The following is a 19,473-nucleotide window of genomic DNA, read 5'->3' as shown; positions in this document are numbered from 1 at the left end:
TAGTTAAGTAGGATAATTTTTGTTTAATTTTTAAAATTAATACGATTATTTCGTGATTATCTAACTGTGCATCCTTTTATTATCTCGTCATAAAGATCATGAGTAGGTCTCTTGTGAGACGGTCTCACGAATCTTTATCTGTGAGACGGGTAAACTATATCGATATTCAAAATAAACGTAATACTCTTAACATAAAAAATAATACTTTTTCATGGATGACCCAAATAAGAGACCCGTCTCACAAAATACGACTTGTGAGACCGCCTCACACAAGTTTTTGCCAAATATTATAATAAACAAAATGTCAATTTTAGTCAGGTATGTATCGAAGGATGATATTTTAGTAATGTTTTTTTTTATTGAATTAATTATATTTTTATAATGATATTTCAATGATCAATTTATTCTATTTTTTTAAAAGTATATATTCATTATTATAATTATTTTGTTAAACATAGGTAATAAGAATTTTTTTTAAATGATTTAACTATAAAAATGTTAAAAATGATATTAATTATATAATAATTATGACTTTTATCATTCATGGCAAAACCATTCACCGAACATTCGATGTGCTCTTTTGTCAGCGGAGCAAATGTGGAGGGATGCTGCGCAATGCAGGCGAGTCTCTATGTTGTTCATATCAACATCATCGTTTTCATCTTCTTCGAGCAAGCCTTCGTCTGTGCGCAACTACTATTTGAGGAAGAGAAGAAAATGTCCTCTTCAACCATTCAAACAACAGTGGCTCCAAAGTTTTTCGCATCAATTAGCCATGCGGTCCTTCAAAGAATCTATCAAAAATGGCGAAACCCGTATTCTTTTTTCCCTCGTTCAGTCCTTCTCCACTTACCAAATTGAACCTTCTCCCAAAGCTTACCGATTTCTGTTCAAGTTCTTGACTCAAAAGCACCGCTTGTTTGGTCACCAAATCCCACAAATTCTTGATCACATTGAGAAAGTTGCGAGCTTTGAAACACCCGAATGCGTAATTATTGATTTGATCGAGTTTTATGGTGAGAATAACATGTTGACTGAGGCTGTGGAGCTTTTCTTTAGGATACCAAAATTTAGATGTGAACCTTCTGTGGAGGCGTTGAATGCTCTGCTATCGGTTATTTGTAGGGAAAAAAGGGGACTTGAGATTGTCCCTCAAATCTTGTTAAAGACTCAGGCTATGAATATTAGAATTGAGGAATCTAGTTATAGGATTCTGATAAGAGCCCTTTGCAAAATAGGGAGTGTTAGTCAGGCTCTCGAGCTGTCGAAATATATGGTGGACGACGGATTTATTGCAGATAAAAAAATTTGTTCTTTGATGCTTGCAACAATGTGTGAGCAAATGGATAATGACATTTGTGAAGTTTTGGGGTTTTTGGAGGATTTGAAAATGTTAGGGTTTGAACTAAGAATGGTTGATTTTTCTAATTTGATCAGGGTTTTGGTGAGAAGGGGTAAGGGTATTGATGCTTTGGGAGTGTTGAAACAGATGAAAACGAACAGAATCCGTCCTGATATCATGTGTTACAACTTGATACTCTATGGATTGATCGTTGAAAGGGACTTCTTGAGGGTGGATAAAGTGTTTGATGAATTGCTTCTAAAAGGGTTGATACCTGATATCCATACTTACAATCTGTTCATCAATTGTTTATGTATGCAAAATAAGATAGAGGATGGAATTAAAATGTTGGGTTCAATGGGGGAGTTGGGATGTGCACCGAAGTTGAGTACATATATTACAGTCTTGAAGGCATTATGCGAAGCCGGGGACCTGGACAGAGTGAGGGAGATGATGAAAGGAATGAGAAAGAAAGGGGTCAATCTTGATTCAGAATCTTACGAGATTATGATCCACGGTTTGATTAGAAATGCTGATATGACTGAAGCTTGTTGTTTGTTAAACGAAATGTTGGATGATAACTATGTTCTTCCACCAGCTTCATTGGATAGAATTATATGTCGGTTGATCAAAATGGGATTGTTTTTTAATGCCACAGAACTTCTAAATGCAGTCGGTTTTAAGGGATGTTGATCCTAGAATCCCAGGCATTAGTGATTCGGATTTTGGCTGGAAAATTTGTGGTATCTCGGAATCAAAGTTCATATCCGAAAGCTCCCCTTACGCATTTCTTAAATTTTGGAGCTGAAATGCGGATTGCCAGTCGTTAAGTGTAACTAAAAGAATAATGTATTGGAAACCTTTCAAATGCTAACATGTATATTTTTGTTGATTCCTTCTTACAAAGACGTTATACATTCGTAGAAGATATACTTGTCTCCAAGATGTGATAATATCCTTTTCTGTTTTATTGGCAATTTCACTTTTGGCGGTGGTTTGGACCTTAAGAATGCCGTGGCAGAAGAATCTGAACATACGCATTGTGGCAAATTGCCAATTATCTCTTTGCCCTTCTTTGTTCGAATTTTTTTCACAAATCGGCTCGGTTATCGGTTTGTTTAATGTTGATGATTCCTTTTAACTCTGGAATTACACTCTTCCATGCTTTAGCTTGATGCTAGATATGTCATCCTAATTGCTTAAGAACTATTTGTTTGGAAAAACAAAAATCAGGGGTCCCTTCGAGTAAAAAATACATTATCTTGATTCCCACAGAACAAACCTTGCTTAAAATAATTGTTTTCGGGTACTCATCTTCGACTTTGCTAGCAACTTAATTCAGCAGATAAGTTTACTTTGGATTATCCGAGCACTGCATGTTTGAGTTGCCACCAGACAAGATTTGACAGAATATGAAATAAAATTTCTTATCATAATTAATAATTTGAACCAGTCACACTCACAGTTCCAACATGTTTCTCGGGTATAAATTATTTTGGTTATTCTTTTCCAAGAGCCTCATCCACATTAAAGGATAGAAATGTACACGTTTGACTCTTTGAATGTCTATCATCCCAATTTCTGCTAAAAAGATTCTGGATGGACCGGTTTTTCTTCCAGTTCATTATATCTAGAGGCGCCGTGACCTTGTTAAGGTTAAAACAGTAAAATTCCTTTATCGAAACTGATGATCAACTACAGCAGAATAAGCTGTCAAGGGGTAGTGCGTGGAGGAAGGGTAGCAGAAAGGTACTAATCCTAACATTGGTGCTAGCAGGACGTCGAGGAGATGTGATTTCCAAAATGGATAAACAGCAACTTTCTATTTATCGATATATAATACATGCAAAATTGTGTGACCAATATTACAAATGAAATTGATTCTATAGAAAGTATAGGTCCAAAAGAAAACATATTGAGAGAAGAAGGGGTCCCGTGAGTCGAAAACAACCAGTTTAGTTTCTATCAGAACGACTAACCGTTTCGAGTTCCCTGTGTGGCTCACACTAATGAAGTCGAGGTTATGGACAAGACACAATGACAAGCTCAATTAAAATATCTGAAATCAAACTCTTACATGAGTATAATACATGCCAAGGAATTCCAGTTTGGGTGATTCTCAGACAGACAAGGTGTCAAAATTTTGGGACATTTAGCATGATCACCTGTCTCAATGGTTCCCAAACATTTCCCAGAACTTTTTGTCTTTCTTATGGTTGTTGGTGAGCTTTCTGTGTGAATGGAAATCGAAGGATGGTGGGACGTTTGTCCCTCATCGGAAAAAATAATGTTATATGGATGAGCTTATATTGTGTTATACTTTATAGAAGTGTAAGAATGATTGATCAAAAGGCTCTCTCACGTACGCCGGCGCAGGGTGTAATTCATGGGCCTGATTTAAACTGGAAAAGGCTTGACTGACTTGTGTGCAAGCGTACGAACGCGACCTAGGTGCGTCGAATGTTGGACTGATCAAGACAAAAATCGCCTAGCCCTAGTCTATGCCACCTTTCGCTATATGCATGTATAAATAGGGGATGTGACAAGGCCAGAATACACACCGAAAAATCCACTTGCTCCCATGTTCCTACACTATGCTCCTGCATTTTCCACTGATAAAGTTCAGGTACTATTTCGTTCGCCAGCGTACGGGTCTACCCGTTGTATCCTGAGAAACAGATATCTGGTTGAAAACTCGAAGCACATACTAGATAAGACGAATCTGTTTTAAGGAAACTGTACTTACTACGCGCCTTGGTTTGGTTTGGTTTTTCCTTATACGATGTTGACACCGTAAACAATACACTTATTTCGAGTTATTAGCATTTTCGCTAACAATGATCCCATAGTGATAAACATTTAAAAGTCTACAAAATTTCATTTGTCCCTATCGAAAGACGCCAGGGACTCACGTGAAAAGGTCAACAGTGGAAAGGGATAAAAGTTAAAACCCAAGAAATGGTGCCTGTGAATGAGTGCCAGCAGGCTCAATACGGGCAAACCCGTTCGTCAGTCGTGCATCAGCAGGATACTAGGTCAGTTGCATATGCACAAGTGAATGGACTTCCACTTTCGAGCACAGCAAATATTGGAATGTTTCAACTGAGCTTTTTTTGGAAATTTCTTTAAAATATTTCCTAGATTCAAAACTTCCGTAAGAGTGGTTTTATCATTACTTAAGGGTAGCATGATCATTGAAACTAAAAACTAATGAAACAAACATAGGGGTGTGCATGAGTCGATTCGCTCTGTTTTGATGACGAACAAATTTTTTAAGCTGAAGCCAAACTAAACTGATTCACAAACCAAAACCAAATCGAACTAAAGTATGGTGGTTTTTGTTCAATTTATGTTTTTATCTTTCTTTCAAATAATTTTCTTTATTTGTAACCGATAATTATGCCTTATTACACCACTGAACAAATCTAAATTGCATGACTAAGAATGCATAAAATGTAAGTGACATGAATACATGAATATTAATTTCATGTGTGCTATTCATTTTTTTCAAAAAACATTCCCATCTTTTGTGGCTTAACATCCGGTGGGAGATGAGACTGCAAAGCACTAATTATAGGCACCAATATCACCAATATATTCTATGCATGCCGGACCCATTTTTAAAGCTCCTCCAAATATTTGATTCATTCATATTATATATGTAAATATTTGGTTCATTCTAATTCTAATATCCACCATTCACTAATGGCCAAAATAATAGTTAATATTTATTTACAAGCTGTTTGCATAAGCATATTGATATATAATATAATGCAGAATTATAAAATACAAAGAAGCTTAATTATTTTAACACCGACAATCTATATTTTCTTAGATATTCAATGAGATTGAGACAGACCAAAACTCCAAACCATTGGCAATAAATGGAGATGGAGGCAGGCCCCAATGTCATAGTCCTATCCATCTACTTGAAAAATAATTTAACACTAATAATAATTTTTTTAAAAAAAAAATTCAAGTATAATAACTAAGCAGATTTTTACATGCAGTATTAAAAAAATTAATTAATCACAAGAAGTAGTTCGTGCATTAAATTAAGGCCGGATTAGTTAATTAAATAAAGTGCAGATATCCAGGAGAGATTACAAGAATTAATGATCGTGCGTATGGAACAGTGTACTTTGTCAATTATTTGAAGACAAATTAAATACCTCCATTGTGTGGTCGAATTAAAGTTGAAATGCACTGTACTAGATCTACCTGGATATAATAATACCCTTTAGTTTCAGCTTCAAATATGAAAATATTACACACCGCTAGATTCATATTTATCTTCATTTTTGGCAATCAGTTTCATCATTAAAAAGATCGAATCCTGGTTAATCATTCGGGTCTAAACGCCACATGACGAACATATGCCGGAATGAATTATAGGACGACCTTGGATGTCGTTCTCGTCTTATAATTTGAAAAGGTTTCTGGCAAATTATTGAAAGATTTTCTAGAAAATGACACAGAGCAAGATTATATTGCCCATGACTGGTATATCTAACCACATGAAACCTTGCCATTTTCAATGATGCTAATTTACCTGGAAATGGTACTTGAGAAATTGTATCCCCCGCAACATTTCTGGTTCCGGCAATGCGAAAACGGGTTATTTTCGGTTTCGTAGAGTTGTAAGATCGAGTGGTCATGGTGGGGAAAAAGGGCACATGAAGAACTAACTCCGTTGAATGAATCTAAATGAGTAAGTAATGCACGTGCCCTGCTTCTCCATCGTGCTCAACTCACCTTCTCGAGCTGGAGACATCTTGTTTATGCTTAATCTGCACACGTAGAAGGGATTCCAGACAAGATTTTGATCAGTTTTTGGGCTTCTTTTTCTATGTTTTTGGAGCTGAGTGTTGATGTTATGGCTGGAAAATATGAGTAGTCCACTAGTCCACCTTCTCTTCTCCACTATTTATAATGACAAGATTGGCACACGATAATATTCTATACAATGGTCAATCAGTCAATTTTATTAAATATTTAGAGCATATGCTTAACATATAAGATATTTTCTACCAAAATTCAAATGATCAAAAACAGTAGCATAAAGTGAAAGCTAAGTCAAGATTGATTTATGATTAATAAGTATTTTCTTGCAAGAATCACAAGAACTACTAGCTGTAGGAAAAGGCAGCGGAAACCTCAAGAGTGCACACGAGAAATTGAAAAATATAAAGTTAAAACGAGTCCTAGTGGGACGTAGATTAATATTGCTAACCACACAAAGTTTTCCATTACAAAACATTGGACCACTCACAGACGCTATACAANACACACACACACACACACACACACACACACACACACACACATACACGCAGGTAACATTTCAACCAACGGGTCGATAGCGATAAAGAACTTCTCTATTTAATTCTTGGAAAGATAGTAAATTTACTTGTAAATTACTCTATATCGAATTTTGATGCTCGGCGAGGTATTGACATGACATTGGGTATATCAGTAAGAGTTGTGTTAACAATATTTAGTTGTACTAATATTCTAACGAAAAAATGAATAAAAGTGTAAAAAAAGTCAAAGTTACTTGCACGATCAGGTTTGATTTTTCCTTTTCTAAACCATCTAATGATTAAATTTTGTAGCAAAATTAGATCGTGTGATCTTGTACGATCACAAGGTCGTAATCAGAATCGAGAAATGATCCCTATTGTGGCGACAGACTTGGCCGGGTTTCATTGTTTGGGAATCTTGACGGCTTGATGATGGACCATAGTTGGTATTGGGGATTCATGATGAAACAAAAATTTGAGGTTGGGTGGCTAGTCTTGATCTGAGAAAGACAGTACTGGTTGTTGTGGCGTAGAGAATATCCCTATGTTAGGAAGGTTGGCACACGCTAGTGCCATAAACGAATCAATCTGGTTCATGAGTTTTTCGACTAGGCCGATCGATAAATATTTGATCCATATTTGAACTTATCGAACTACAGCATGTTCGAACTTTTTGTGAGTCGAACTGGAGCTTAAATTATTTTGTTCGATAGTTCATAAGCCTTAATATTTTATTAATATTATATATTAAATTTATATAGATTTTGAGTCTTACGTATGCTTCGAGCTTTCGAATCTTAATATCGGATAAATAGTTCGAATAGCTCGCGAATAGGTTCGAACATTTCGAACCAAACACGAACTTGAACTTCATTCCGAGTTGAAATCCAAAAAAATTTAAAATTTTTGAAACAAGCTTCAACTCAAATACACTTAATTCCAGTCGAATTCGAACTTTAAGTTTTTATAATATTTTACTCAATTCGATTCATTTACACTCTTAGCATATACAATTATCTTTGGGTCTATCATGAATGGACATAACAAGATCTCCCAAATTTTGAAATTAAGGTTGCTGTCTGAAGCCAAATTGCTACAACAAAATAAATCTTCTACAATATTTGTCGTTGTGTGTGTTAGATTGAATAAAAATAAATAAATTGTCTTAATTAATTAATTAATTATTTAGTTATTTTGTAGTCATAGATGCTTCTCATGTCTCTATTTATTATGAGCGGGGTCTCCTGAAATATGTGGGGAAGAAAGAGATCTCGACTCCCGACCCTTTTTGGATCAGTGATCATCATTATTAATCAAAGTGGGGTACATCAGTCCTGCAAAATCCCTAAATTCTGAAATATTTTATATTTCAAAATTCATTTAAAAATATTGAGAAGTTTAAAATCCTCTTGTTTTCAAACAGCATTTAAATAATAATAATAATAATAATAATAAATACTTGCCACCCACGAATTCATTTTTATTTATTATTTATTTATTTATAATATGCATAATTTTCCATCTATGGTTTCAATCCTTCCACCTATCAATTAGTTTATTCGATGTTATCCTTATTGCAATGAACACAATTTCTAATGCACTTATATTTCGAATCCATAGGTTGACTTTAATCAGCATCAAAATTTAAGTGTCATTATATGAAGGACCACGGATTCTCACTTATTTTCAACTTTCACATGGGATTTTTATTGAAAACCCAGAAAGAATCCAAATCTTACGATTCATTGAACTTTAATTTAGTATAAGTTGCACAAATTTGACCAGAATTGTGTAATATTTGATTTCTAATATAGTTTTTTTTTAATAATATATAAGGTTAATGGAATATAAAAATTCTGAGGTGGGTTTTTGCATAAACAGTAGAAATACACCTTTTTATATATGCTTGTGAATAATTAGGTCTTTCACTTTTCACTTCACCAAAATCACTCACTATCTTAACAAGGTTAATGCCCACTTACGTACGAATAGCATTGACATAGTTAACTATATCTTAATTGCAGTCAATAATCTTGATCATAGTATTGATCATGAGGTCCCAAATATATAAGAAACTGACACCAAGTTGAATTTATAATTCACTTTTTCTCCTCTTTGGTTTAAAGAAAATTCGAGTAACCTGATCGACGACGTTTTGAAAAAGTTTGAGACGATGTTTCGAGTTCATGACTCATTCGTAATAAATATATTTAATCAAATTAAAAAATAAAAGTTTTAACATACAAGAAAAATATATTTTAAATATATGTAAATACTGCTTCCATATACTACTTTTAAAAAGAATTAATGATTTAATTCCATAACAGAAATGTGTAACTTTAAGGTAGTTGACATCACGTGATTGTTTTAAGAATAAGACCAATGAAATTAGTGATTCATGAGGTGTTACCAACGCGTATTAAGGAATAAAGTAGATTATTTATTAGACAAGCATAGATTCAAATTACATCGCAGAATAATGGCAAACATGGCCCCAATTAGTCACAAGAAAGATTTAATAAATTAAAGAAGACAAATATTAGTGGGGGGATTATTAATTGATGGGATGTAAGTAAAAAAAATTCGACCTTATTTCAAAGATTTGGTCAAACTTGATGAGTTGACGTGATATCAAACGATTGTCGGATTGTTTTTATTAAAAACTACCGTTAATTGTAATTTCAATTTTTTAAATCGTACATACAACAGTTCAAACATAACATGTCGATCGCATTCTGGCCATAAAAAAGCAATTATTAATGCATGGCCAACACCATACATTTTGTATTTAATTAAGAGTATGTTTTTTGTGAAACGATCTCACGAATATTCACAATAAAAAGAAATACTCTTAGCATAAAAAGTAATACATTTTCATTGATGACTCAAATAAAAGATCTGTCTCACAAAATACGATCTGTGAGACCGTCTCACACAAATTTTTGTTTTTAGTTGGACTCTAGTTGGACTCTATATTTGTCAATAAAAAATGGTAAAAATCTATTTAGAAAAACAATGTGCTAGAAACCCGGTTGCGGTTTTAAAAGCATATTCAAATATTATTTTGGGTGAAACGTACAACCTACTTTTTATTTTGAAAGTGTGGACAGAAACACTTCAAATAAGTTTTTTTTTAAGCTATTTAAAAAGACTAAATATTTCAATGATATGCTTACAAACACATTTTTTCCTCATTATTTTGGGGAAAGAAACAAAATTACTTAAATTAGGGTTTAATGCAATAGCTTGTATTCTTTTGTAAGTTTATTCATAATTTGGCTTTTTTGTATTAGTCTTTTATGTCAATACTACGGTGAAAAAAGTATTAACTTATGGAAAAATTCAAATAATTGCATTAAAACCCAATTTTAGTTTTAGATGCTTGAAATCCAATTTAGACTGACTTACATCATGAAAATTATTTATTTTGATTTTCATATTATTGTTTTATTCTTTTAACATCCTAATTACTCAAAATGCACATCATCAATCATTAGTCTAATAAAAAGTGAAAGATTCTTTCTTCTCTTAATTAATAATCAATATCCGTGAGGGAAAAAAGGGTTTAAAATGTAGGTATTAATTAATAGAGGTATTATAACCAATTATATCCATAATGCATATAAACTTAATTTAATAGGGGCGAATAAATGTGCTTAATTAAGATCTTATATTGGTAAAGTAAATGAGCTGTCATAAAAATAAAGAACAGACAATACACATTATTGGAGAATCATAAAACTCGTAACTTTATTATGAAATAGTAACATCGTTCATTACAAAGTCTACCAACCAAAAAAGAAAATTCTGATGACCCCAAACAAAAGGTGATTGAAAAGAAATAGCAAAAGAAGCAAGGTTATGTCCAACAACATTCTCCGATCGACGGACATGACTCATATTGATATTATGTTGTCCGTCCAAGAACCTCTTGATATCCAGGTTGATGATCGAGTCAATTCGAGTGGACATATGAACCTTTTGTCCTTCAATAAGAAAACCATGGGGTTGTTATTCGTGTCATAAACAACGTTAGAGGTATCGGGAGACATCAGACGAAAATTCTCATACGCTCAAGTCAGCGATCACTTCAAATAATATAACTAGAGAACTTTTAGAATAAAAAAAATAAGAATATACCTTGAAATTAAATGAAATGATATTGTTGTTTATAGGTTTTTCCAAGATGGATATAGGCTTTTAAGGTGTGCACAATTTTGGACTTGAGGATTTTTGAAAACTATTTGGGTTTTCTCCTTCTTTAATTTTATAATTCCCTTACTTTCAATTTTAATGTAATTGAATTAATTATTTCAACTCTGATTAATAACCATTATATATGTGTGTGTGTGTGTGTATGATAATATGCATTAAAGCTCACTATTTTAAGCATATGTTAATTGATATGTGTAGTGGAAAAACTCTTTTTGCGCTGTATTCCACTTTTGCTGATAATTAAAATCGTCATGGTGATCCAATAATATTACAATAATATATGTTTTTCTACCTTACTATTTTTGTTTTTCACACTCTGTTGTAAAAATTATTGAATAATTAATGCACCATGCTTCAGTACTGATGATTAAATTCTCGTTAATATCAAGAAAGTGGCTTTCATCAATAATGCCAACGATCTTTTCCAGATGTCTAATTAAGATTTAATTAATGACTAAATCATAAAAGTCTAATCCAGAATCAACCAAAATACCCAACAAGCAATTAGCTCTCTCTGAAAAAGATGTGATCCAGCCGCACATCCTCAAATTAGTGTCTAAGAAAATGAATTTTTAATTAATCATCATGAAAATGTATGTTGGTCAATTTAAATATGAAGATATTGTTGGTATATTTTAAGTTTTAATAAATCGAAATTAAGAAGAAAAAAAACTCAAAAGAATGTTCCGACGTTAGAGGAGCTGCCTAAGATGGGCGCCTCAGGTCCCCAAAGTACAGCCTGGAACAATCCAAGCAAGAGGCGCCTTTGGCACCTCCTGTTGTGCAGTGGACACGCTTAGACACCTCTCCAATGCCCTGGATAATTCCAATGCCATGGGTAAAGTGCCTTAGCGCCTGCCTCAGTGCCCTGGAAAGTCCTGGAATTTCTAGGGTCGTGAGGAATGCACTTAGGCGTCAGACGACATTGATTGACGGAAAGTTATGAGTTTTCATGATATCTTGCATCCAAATGGTGTTCTTTGACGTTTTTCATCAAATTTTTGGATGAAAAGACGAATTTTAGATTAAACAACATGTGCCTAATGATTAAGATCTATAATGCATTATCAAAGACAAAAAAAAAACACTTTTGATCATATTTTTTACATACATTGCATTCATTTTGTCTTTCCCTCTACTTTTTTGTTTTGAAAACACTCCATTTTTCTAGTTATTGTTCTTATAATTTACAATGTTGTTATTGTAAGGAGTTATTATATCTTGAGAAAGAATTTTCATAAATTGAAACACTCATATGGCGAAAAATTATTCTTAAGGAGAGAATGTCAAACATTTGCCTCAACTCATCAATCTTGCTGCATGATTCATTTGCCATCAAAGAATATTTCAAGGTATCACTGAAAAACAATCTTAAGAATAATTTTTTTTATCTTGAAACTCGAAAAATGTTCTCTTCATCTACTACAACAACTACTGTTCCAATCACAAAAAGAGAGATCAGAAATGTTAAGTGGCGCTAACTTTAAAGGATGACAACAGAATATGTCGTTCTATCTTACGACACTAAGTCTGGATAAATTTTTGAAAGGAGATCTTCATACCTTTTTTGAAGTCGATGTTGATACACAAAAAAGGGTTGCACTTGATGCATGGTACTAAAGTAGTTTTTTATGCATGAACTATATTTTGAATAGATTGGACAATGCACTCTACGATATGTATTTTCAAATCAAAACTGCGAAGGAACTATGAGAGATGCTCAAAAGAAGTATAGGTCAGAAGGTGCTGGCCTCAAGAAGTTTAATGGAAATCCAAATATCTTGGTTCAACGAAACAACTAAATTAAGAAAACTTGAACCAATATTCAGGAATTCTTCACTACTCATTCCTAGGACAACTTGAGTATTGATACTACCAATGTAATGAGGTTAAATATTAGACTTTTAATGGTTTCTTAGCTCGTAAAAAGAAGAGTATGGTAGGATACACTTAAAAAGAGATCGCCTATAAGTGTGAGGACAAGCCACGTTAATGAAACACTTATAAAACCAAAAAGTGCTCTATAGTCAAAACGGACAAAACCGAAAAAGAACCAAATAAAAATGATAGAAAAGTTATCGTAAAAGTATTGTTGTCTTGTTTTACATAACTCAAATCCCATAAAATCTATTCAATTTCGTAAAGTTTCATCTAGTCAAACCAATTCTGTTATTTCAATAACTTAAACCGATATCTCCAATTTCAAATTCCTCCAAATCCCATGTTTTCATGATGTTTGTTGTTATTATAATGACTATTTAAAATACATTTGAATATGATATTTTTCCAATTAGTGAGAATCTTTTTTTTTTTTTGGATGACAGTTTTGAGAATCTACATTGTATAATGGGCTTGTTTTACGAGACTTCCTACGAGCTTTATTCAGTTTGGGCTAGTCATAATTGGATCTAGTCCTATCTTTCTCTGGAGAGATTAAATTAATTTCCAAACCCATAATATTGGTAGATTATGCATCACACTATATTCAACTTAAGTTATATTTCAAACTTTCAAATAAATAAAATTTCATTCTAACGACTGAAGAAACATGGGCGTGATAATCGAAATGTTGTCTGAAAAAAAATATAAAAATGTTTCCAGTAAATATACAAATCTTAAAACCTTTAAAGATATCGTAAGAAAGACACATGTAAACTCGAACTTCAAAAGAAAGTGTACATATGGTGTTTGGATATTCCATTTGAAGGAAATATCAAATATTCCTCGGGGAAACGATATCAGAAATAAATATGTTGAAAATTATGAACTGATACAAGAAGAAAAAATTATGTAATATTTGTTCTACACCGAACTTTGAAGTATGCACCACTTCCTGGAATTACTAAGCTCGATTACAAATCGAAACAATCGTGCGTACAATTATATAATCTTGTTTTATATTTATATTCTCATCTTGATTACAAAACAAAGCGTCTGCATTTAGTGACACAAATCACTCTTTGAACTTAATCCCAATATAATGGACGTGAGTGATTGATAATGATACACCTCTATTAATCAACAGATCGACATTCGTAATCCTTCAACTTTGACATCCATCCACTAGCTAAGGAGCGAATTTTTTTTAGTTTTCTGTGCATAAATTCTACGTTAAAACAAAAATTTGTATCATATATGTTCGAATTTACATTAAAACAAAAATCTCTATCACTCTATTTTTAATAAAAACAAATTATAATGTTATCATTGAGAATATTCCAAATTACAAAAATCGAACCAAACCAGTTATTTGAGTTTGTATCAAGTACGATTTGCTATGCGATCTTCTCCAAATTACAAAAATCGAATCAAACCAATTGTTTGACTTTTTATCAAGAATAATTTGGAGAAGGGAAAAAAAACAGAGAAGAATTAAAAATTATTGCAGTGTCACATTCCAACACAGTTCCTAGAAGTGGTAATCCCACCATCCACGACAAGATTATGCCCACTGATATACCTGGATTCATCGCTCGCCAGATACACTGCCGCTTCCGCTATATCCTTCGCCCTTAAAGTTTCTCCTTTCAGGTTCGCCAGTCCTCTCACAAACTCCTCCATATTCTCCATTTCCTCCTGGCTGGCGCACGCGTCGCAGTCCTCGTCAGCACCCCTCCACGCGTTCACCAGCATCCTTGTCGCCACGCCGAACGGGGAGATGCAGTTCACCCGAATCCCATACCGCCCCAGTTCACAAGCAGCATTCTTCGTCAGCCCCACGATCGCGTGCTTCGATGCCGTATACGAATGAGGCCCCAGCCCGCCCATCACTCCTGCCACGCTCGACGTGGAGATGATGCACCCGCCCCCACCGCGTCTGATCATCGCCCGGGCTGCGTGCTTCATCCCCAGCGCTGCCCCCCTGACGTTGACTCTCATGATCTGATCGAATTCTTCGCCATTGAAATCGAGGATGCTCTTGTGCTTGGCCTGGTTTCCGAGTATACCGGCGTTGTTGAAGAGTATATCCAACTTCCCGTAAGTTAAGACCGTCGAGTCTATCAGGGTTTCAATGTCGTTCTCCGACGTGACGTCGCAGTGGAAGTAGCTGACCTGAGAAGACAGCGAATTGGCGAGCGAATGTCCGAGACTGTCGTCAACATCGGCGATGACTACTTTAGAGCCATGGAATGCGAATAGCTTCACGGTTGCTTCTCCGATACCTCTAGCACCGCCGGTAACAATCGCAACTTTTCCCTCCAACCTAAATATACCAACATTTTTTAACACAAATGAATCACAAAACAGTTGCCAGTGGTAGATCAAAAAACATTAATGATTTTAAAATAATAGAAACTAGTACAGAATCTATACCTTTTGATTGGGGGAGAAGTGACATTGTCTTTTCCAGGGACGTGGAACCCTGAAAAAGTAACCTCGGAAGACACTTGGACGGGCATTGTTGATGGATTAATGGGAGAGGAAATTGAAAGGTTCTATTCTATAATTAGCAGTGAATGTAAATTAACTTAACAGCTAGTGCCTGTTCCCTTGTATGTGCAGTGAAGTGAATGAATTTATAGGANTCGGTGCTCACATAGGTGTGTACGGTAGGTGTGCAGGATATCAAAACTATATATATATATATTTATATTTTATACACGGGGTGATTGTCACCTTAGCGATGGGTAAAGTCCTACACGGCACACGCATAGTTCAATGCCATTCACGTGAAGGGTATCCACGATCCTCCAGTTTTACGGGAATCATGCGTTTACACTTGTCGAATCTTTATTTTGAATTTTATATTTTCAGTTGCATTTTAGAATATATATTTTCTGTTGTATGCAACAAGCAACGTGTGATGAAAAAAATTTATGGTTTCTTAACTTTTGTTTTTTCATTTTTTATTATTTTATCGGTCAATTCACGATTTTAATCCAAATTTGCATTATTATTTTTAGTTTTTAGTCATTTTTCATCAGAGTGTTAACGTGTGATATTAACACATCACATCATCATTTTTTACTGTTACACCTGTACTTTGATGAAAAATGATTAAAATTGTAAAAAAATACAAATTAATATACTGAAATTATGAATTATCCGACAACGTAACAAAAAATGAAAAACATAGAAGTTAAGAGACAACAAATATAATTTTCTCGTGTGCATATATTTCATGTATTCCTAGATCATGCAATCAGATTCCCCGTCTCAAAAAAGTCTTTGGGTCTGTGAACAACACTCTTCTTACATTTCTATTCGGATATCTTTGGGACTAATGGTCCGTTTCGATAGAGAGTAGACCTTAGCATAGATAACTGTCATCGTATTAATTTATATCCAAGAATGATTTTAGGAGATGACTTTTGAGTGATTTATACTAAAACATATGAGAAATCTAGTCAATATATCAAAAGATATGCCATCAACAACTTTAATATGACGGTGTCTCTTAATAAATTCCATCGATTCTTAGTCTAATTATATTTATATGCGTAGGTCTTTTGTGAAACAATCTCACATATCTTTATTTATTAGATAATTCAATTCTACTTATATTTATAATTAAAAATAATAATATTTTTGATATAAAAAATAATATTTTTTCATGAGTGACCCAAATAGAATATCTATCTTACAAAATTGACCAGTGAAATCGTCTAACATGAGTTTGTGTGTATATAAAAATTATTTTATACACTAAATTAGTTTATCTAAGATGTGTATAAAGCTAGCCTCAAATTATTTGATTAGATAGATGGACATGTTCTATTGGACTAAAACTACGTCAAAAGAAGCATATTAATCATGATTCGGTGATTGATTTGCTGACTTCATTATATGTGCAAAATGTTCAAGATTTGGAAAATCTTTCGTATTTAAAAATCAAACATGCCAGACATGCATAAGTAATTTATTAGGTAATAATTGTGATAAACTAATTTTATATGAATAGTTTCCTTTTCATTAACCAATCCAAGTTGCCATTCTGGTCATCCTAGTTCCCTCTGTCTAGGTAACCCTCTCCGAAACCCACATTAAGTTTTTGCTCCCCGTGTAGTTAGAACCATGATAAAAACTTATGTGAGACGATCTCACGAGTCGTATTTTATGAGACGGATATCTTATTTGGATCATCCATGAAAAAATATTACTTTTTATGCTAAAAGTATTACTTTTTATTGTGAATATCGGTAGGATTAACCTGTCTCACAGATAGAGATTCGTGAGACCGTCTCACAAGAGACATACTCTAGAACCATCGGATGCGGTGGACCTCAAACGTTTGTGCTTTAAGAAAATGAAAACTTTTCATAATCTACATACTTAGGTTTATTTTAGAAGTTGGAAGAAAACGAAATTAAAAAAACAATTACACACTTTTCGTTCCATATAAATCTTTAATATATATACACGCAACATGTACTATTCGAATTACAAAAATGTATATAAGTTTTTGTTTACATCATGCCACCGAGGCACGAAATTGTCTAAAAATCTAAAATTGCGATACTATATCATACTGTTCATGCATATACGCTTATATTAATAGACCACTTAGATTTATCTATTATTATTATTAAAAATCTCTATAATAGAGACAAAAATAGTGTCTTGGTCTGTTTTTGTTTCTTCCAGTTTTGTCCTTATGTGATATATATATATATATATATATATATATATATATATATATTATATTTTATATATAGTAGATGAGGTACAGCAATCGTTTATACGGCATCTAGTGAAGAAGTCAACAAAGTCAGCTGCTGTAAATATTTATGCATATTCGTATCATATGAAGATTCAAAAGTTATTTATGTTTGACCAGATCTCGCACATATAATCCGATCTTGCATTATTTTATTTGTCGGAGCCAGAAACTATTATGGGGAGGCGAAAAATAATATTTTATTTAATTATAAAAAAATATTGTCCTAATAAAATTTGTAGAATAAACATATGTGAAAAATATAGATAAACATCAACGGTGGAAAATGTAAAAACTTGCGTGAGGTGATCTCACGGATCGTAATTTATGAGACAGATCTTTTATGCTAAGAGTATTATTTTTTATTGTGAATATCAGTAGAGTTGACCCATATCACAGATAAAGATTCGTGAGACCGTTTCACAAAAGTGAAAAATATCTAAACATTCAAAACATCTTTAATTAGATTTCAACTAACAAATATTACTTAAAAATATCTATTGATAAAAAAAACATGAGTGAGTCTCATGTGAGACCGTCTCACGGATCTTAATCTGTGAGACGGGTCAACCTTACCCATATTTACAATAAAAAATAATACTCTTAGCATAAAAAATAATAATTTTTCATGGATGACCCAAATAAGAGATCTGTCTCACAAATACGACCCGTGAGACTGTCTCACACAAGTTTTTGCCAAAAAACATTAATACATAAATATATATGAAATTGATACATAAAAAATTGCATATTATTTTTTTAATATAATAACGACAGTAAAAATAATCAAATTATATTAAATAATCGAAAAATACAGTATGCCTGTATCATATTAAAAAAAAAAAAAACAAAGTGCTTAGAATGAACTCACTATTGAAAGACTATAATTTAAAAGAGAATATATTTGGAAATTAAAAATATGAAAATTAGAGATGGTAGGGGCTCCTATCCCACTCTTCGATGAGTAGGTCTCATGTGAGACCGTCTCGCAGATCTTAATCTGTGAGACGGGTCAACCCTACCCATATTCACAATAAAAAGTAATACTCTTAGCATAAAAAGTAATACTTTTTCATGGATGACCCAAATAAGAGATCCGTCTCACAAATACGATCCGTGAGACCGTCTCACACAAGTTTTTGCCCTCTTCGATCTAATTATTTAAAATATAATAATAATTTACGATTTGATTTTAAAAAATAGAGATAATAAAGTGAATATTGTTTATGTAAAAATGTAACCGGTTCGAGTCGATGTTCTTCAGGCTCGGATCAAGGTAAAAAAAAGATTCAAATACAGGCTAGTTTAATTTATTTAAGTTTAAGTATCTCGTTTATTTATTTTGTTTAATTTAATTTAATCTGGGTTAAAGTATTTGAAATGGTAATTAATAACAGAATAATAGTAACTAAAATGGTTAAAGAATGATATAATATACTTTCTAGTTCTAGTAGAAGGCAAGGACTAGTTGTTGGGCCAGTAGGATTATTGGGTGATGGTCCAACAAGGGTATGCGGCCCATTACAATTGGGTTCTTTTCATCACCATGCCCGAACACCGTCGTGGCACTGCAATGCCCATCAAACCCTTGAATGTCAATGTTTATTTATTTGTTTTTAACAGTCGGTCCAATTAAAATTTAGTCAAACGATTATTTCCTTATACAAAGGTCTCAATTTATTAAAAATAATAATAATAAAAATAATCTACAAGGAATACTATCAAAGTATTTCAAGAAACACTGTGGTTTTTTTTATTTGCGATTTTGATTATTTATGTTGTCAGATTTTATTTCTTTTGAAAAAATATGACAATTTATAACACGTCAATATTGAACAGGTGTTATGTATGTCAAGGCCGAAATTGCAATAAAAAATAAAAATATTATATTAAAAATTTAATTTAAAAACATAAATTATTATAAATCATAAACAGTCTATTTTTTTTTTAAAAAA

At 33.0% G+C, this 19,473-nt stretch overlaps 2 protein-coding genes across 2 annotated transcripts; one reads left to right on the top strand and one right to left on the bottom strand.

Moving 5' to 3' along the window:
* The first annotated feature begins 547 nt into the window (after positions 1–547).
* On the top strand, positions 548–2,216 carry LOC140966071 (pentatricopeptide repeat-containing protein At2g38420, mitochondrial). Its single transcript, XM_073426428.1, has one exon. The coding sequence runs from the start codon at positions 596–598 to the stop codon at positions 2,033–2,035; it is 1,440 nt and encodes a 479-aa protein (XP_073282529.1). The 5' UTR covers positions 548–595; the 3' UTR covers positions 2,036–2,216.
* Positions 2,217–14,036: 11,820 nt separating this feature from the next.
* On the bottom strand, positions 14,037–15,385 carry LOC140966002 (short-chain dehydrogenase reductase 2a). The gene is made up of 2 exons (XM_073426310.1): positions 15,175–15,385; positions 14,037–15,064 (listed from the first exon to the last, which is right to left on the bottom strand). The coding sequence occupies exons 1-2, from the start codon at positions 15,258–15,260 to the stop codon at positions 14,251–14,253; spliced, it is 900 nt and encodes a 299-aa protein (XP_073282411.1). The 5' UTR covers positions 15,261–15,385; the 3' UTR covers positions 14,037–14,250.
* Positions 15,386–19,473: the final 4,088 nt, after the last annotated feature.

Source organism: Primulina huaijiensis, chromosome 1 (assembly GCF_012295235.1).
Source record: "Primulina huaijiensis isolate GDHJ02 chromosome 1, ASM1229523v2, whole genome shotgun sequence".
Classification (NCBI taxonomy): domain Eukaryota; kingdom Viridiplantae; phylum Streptophyta; class Magnoliopsida; order Lamiales; family Gesneriaceae; genus Primulina; species Primulina huaijiensis.
The sequence above is the reverse complement of the archived record's forward strand: the minus strand, read 5'-3'. Positions and strand labels throughout refer to the sequence as shown.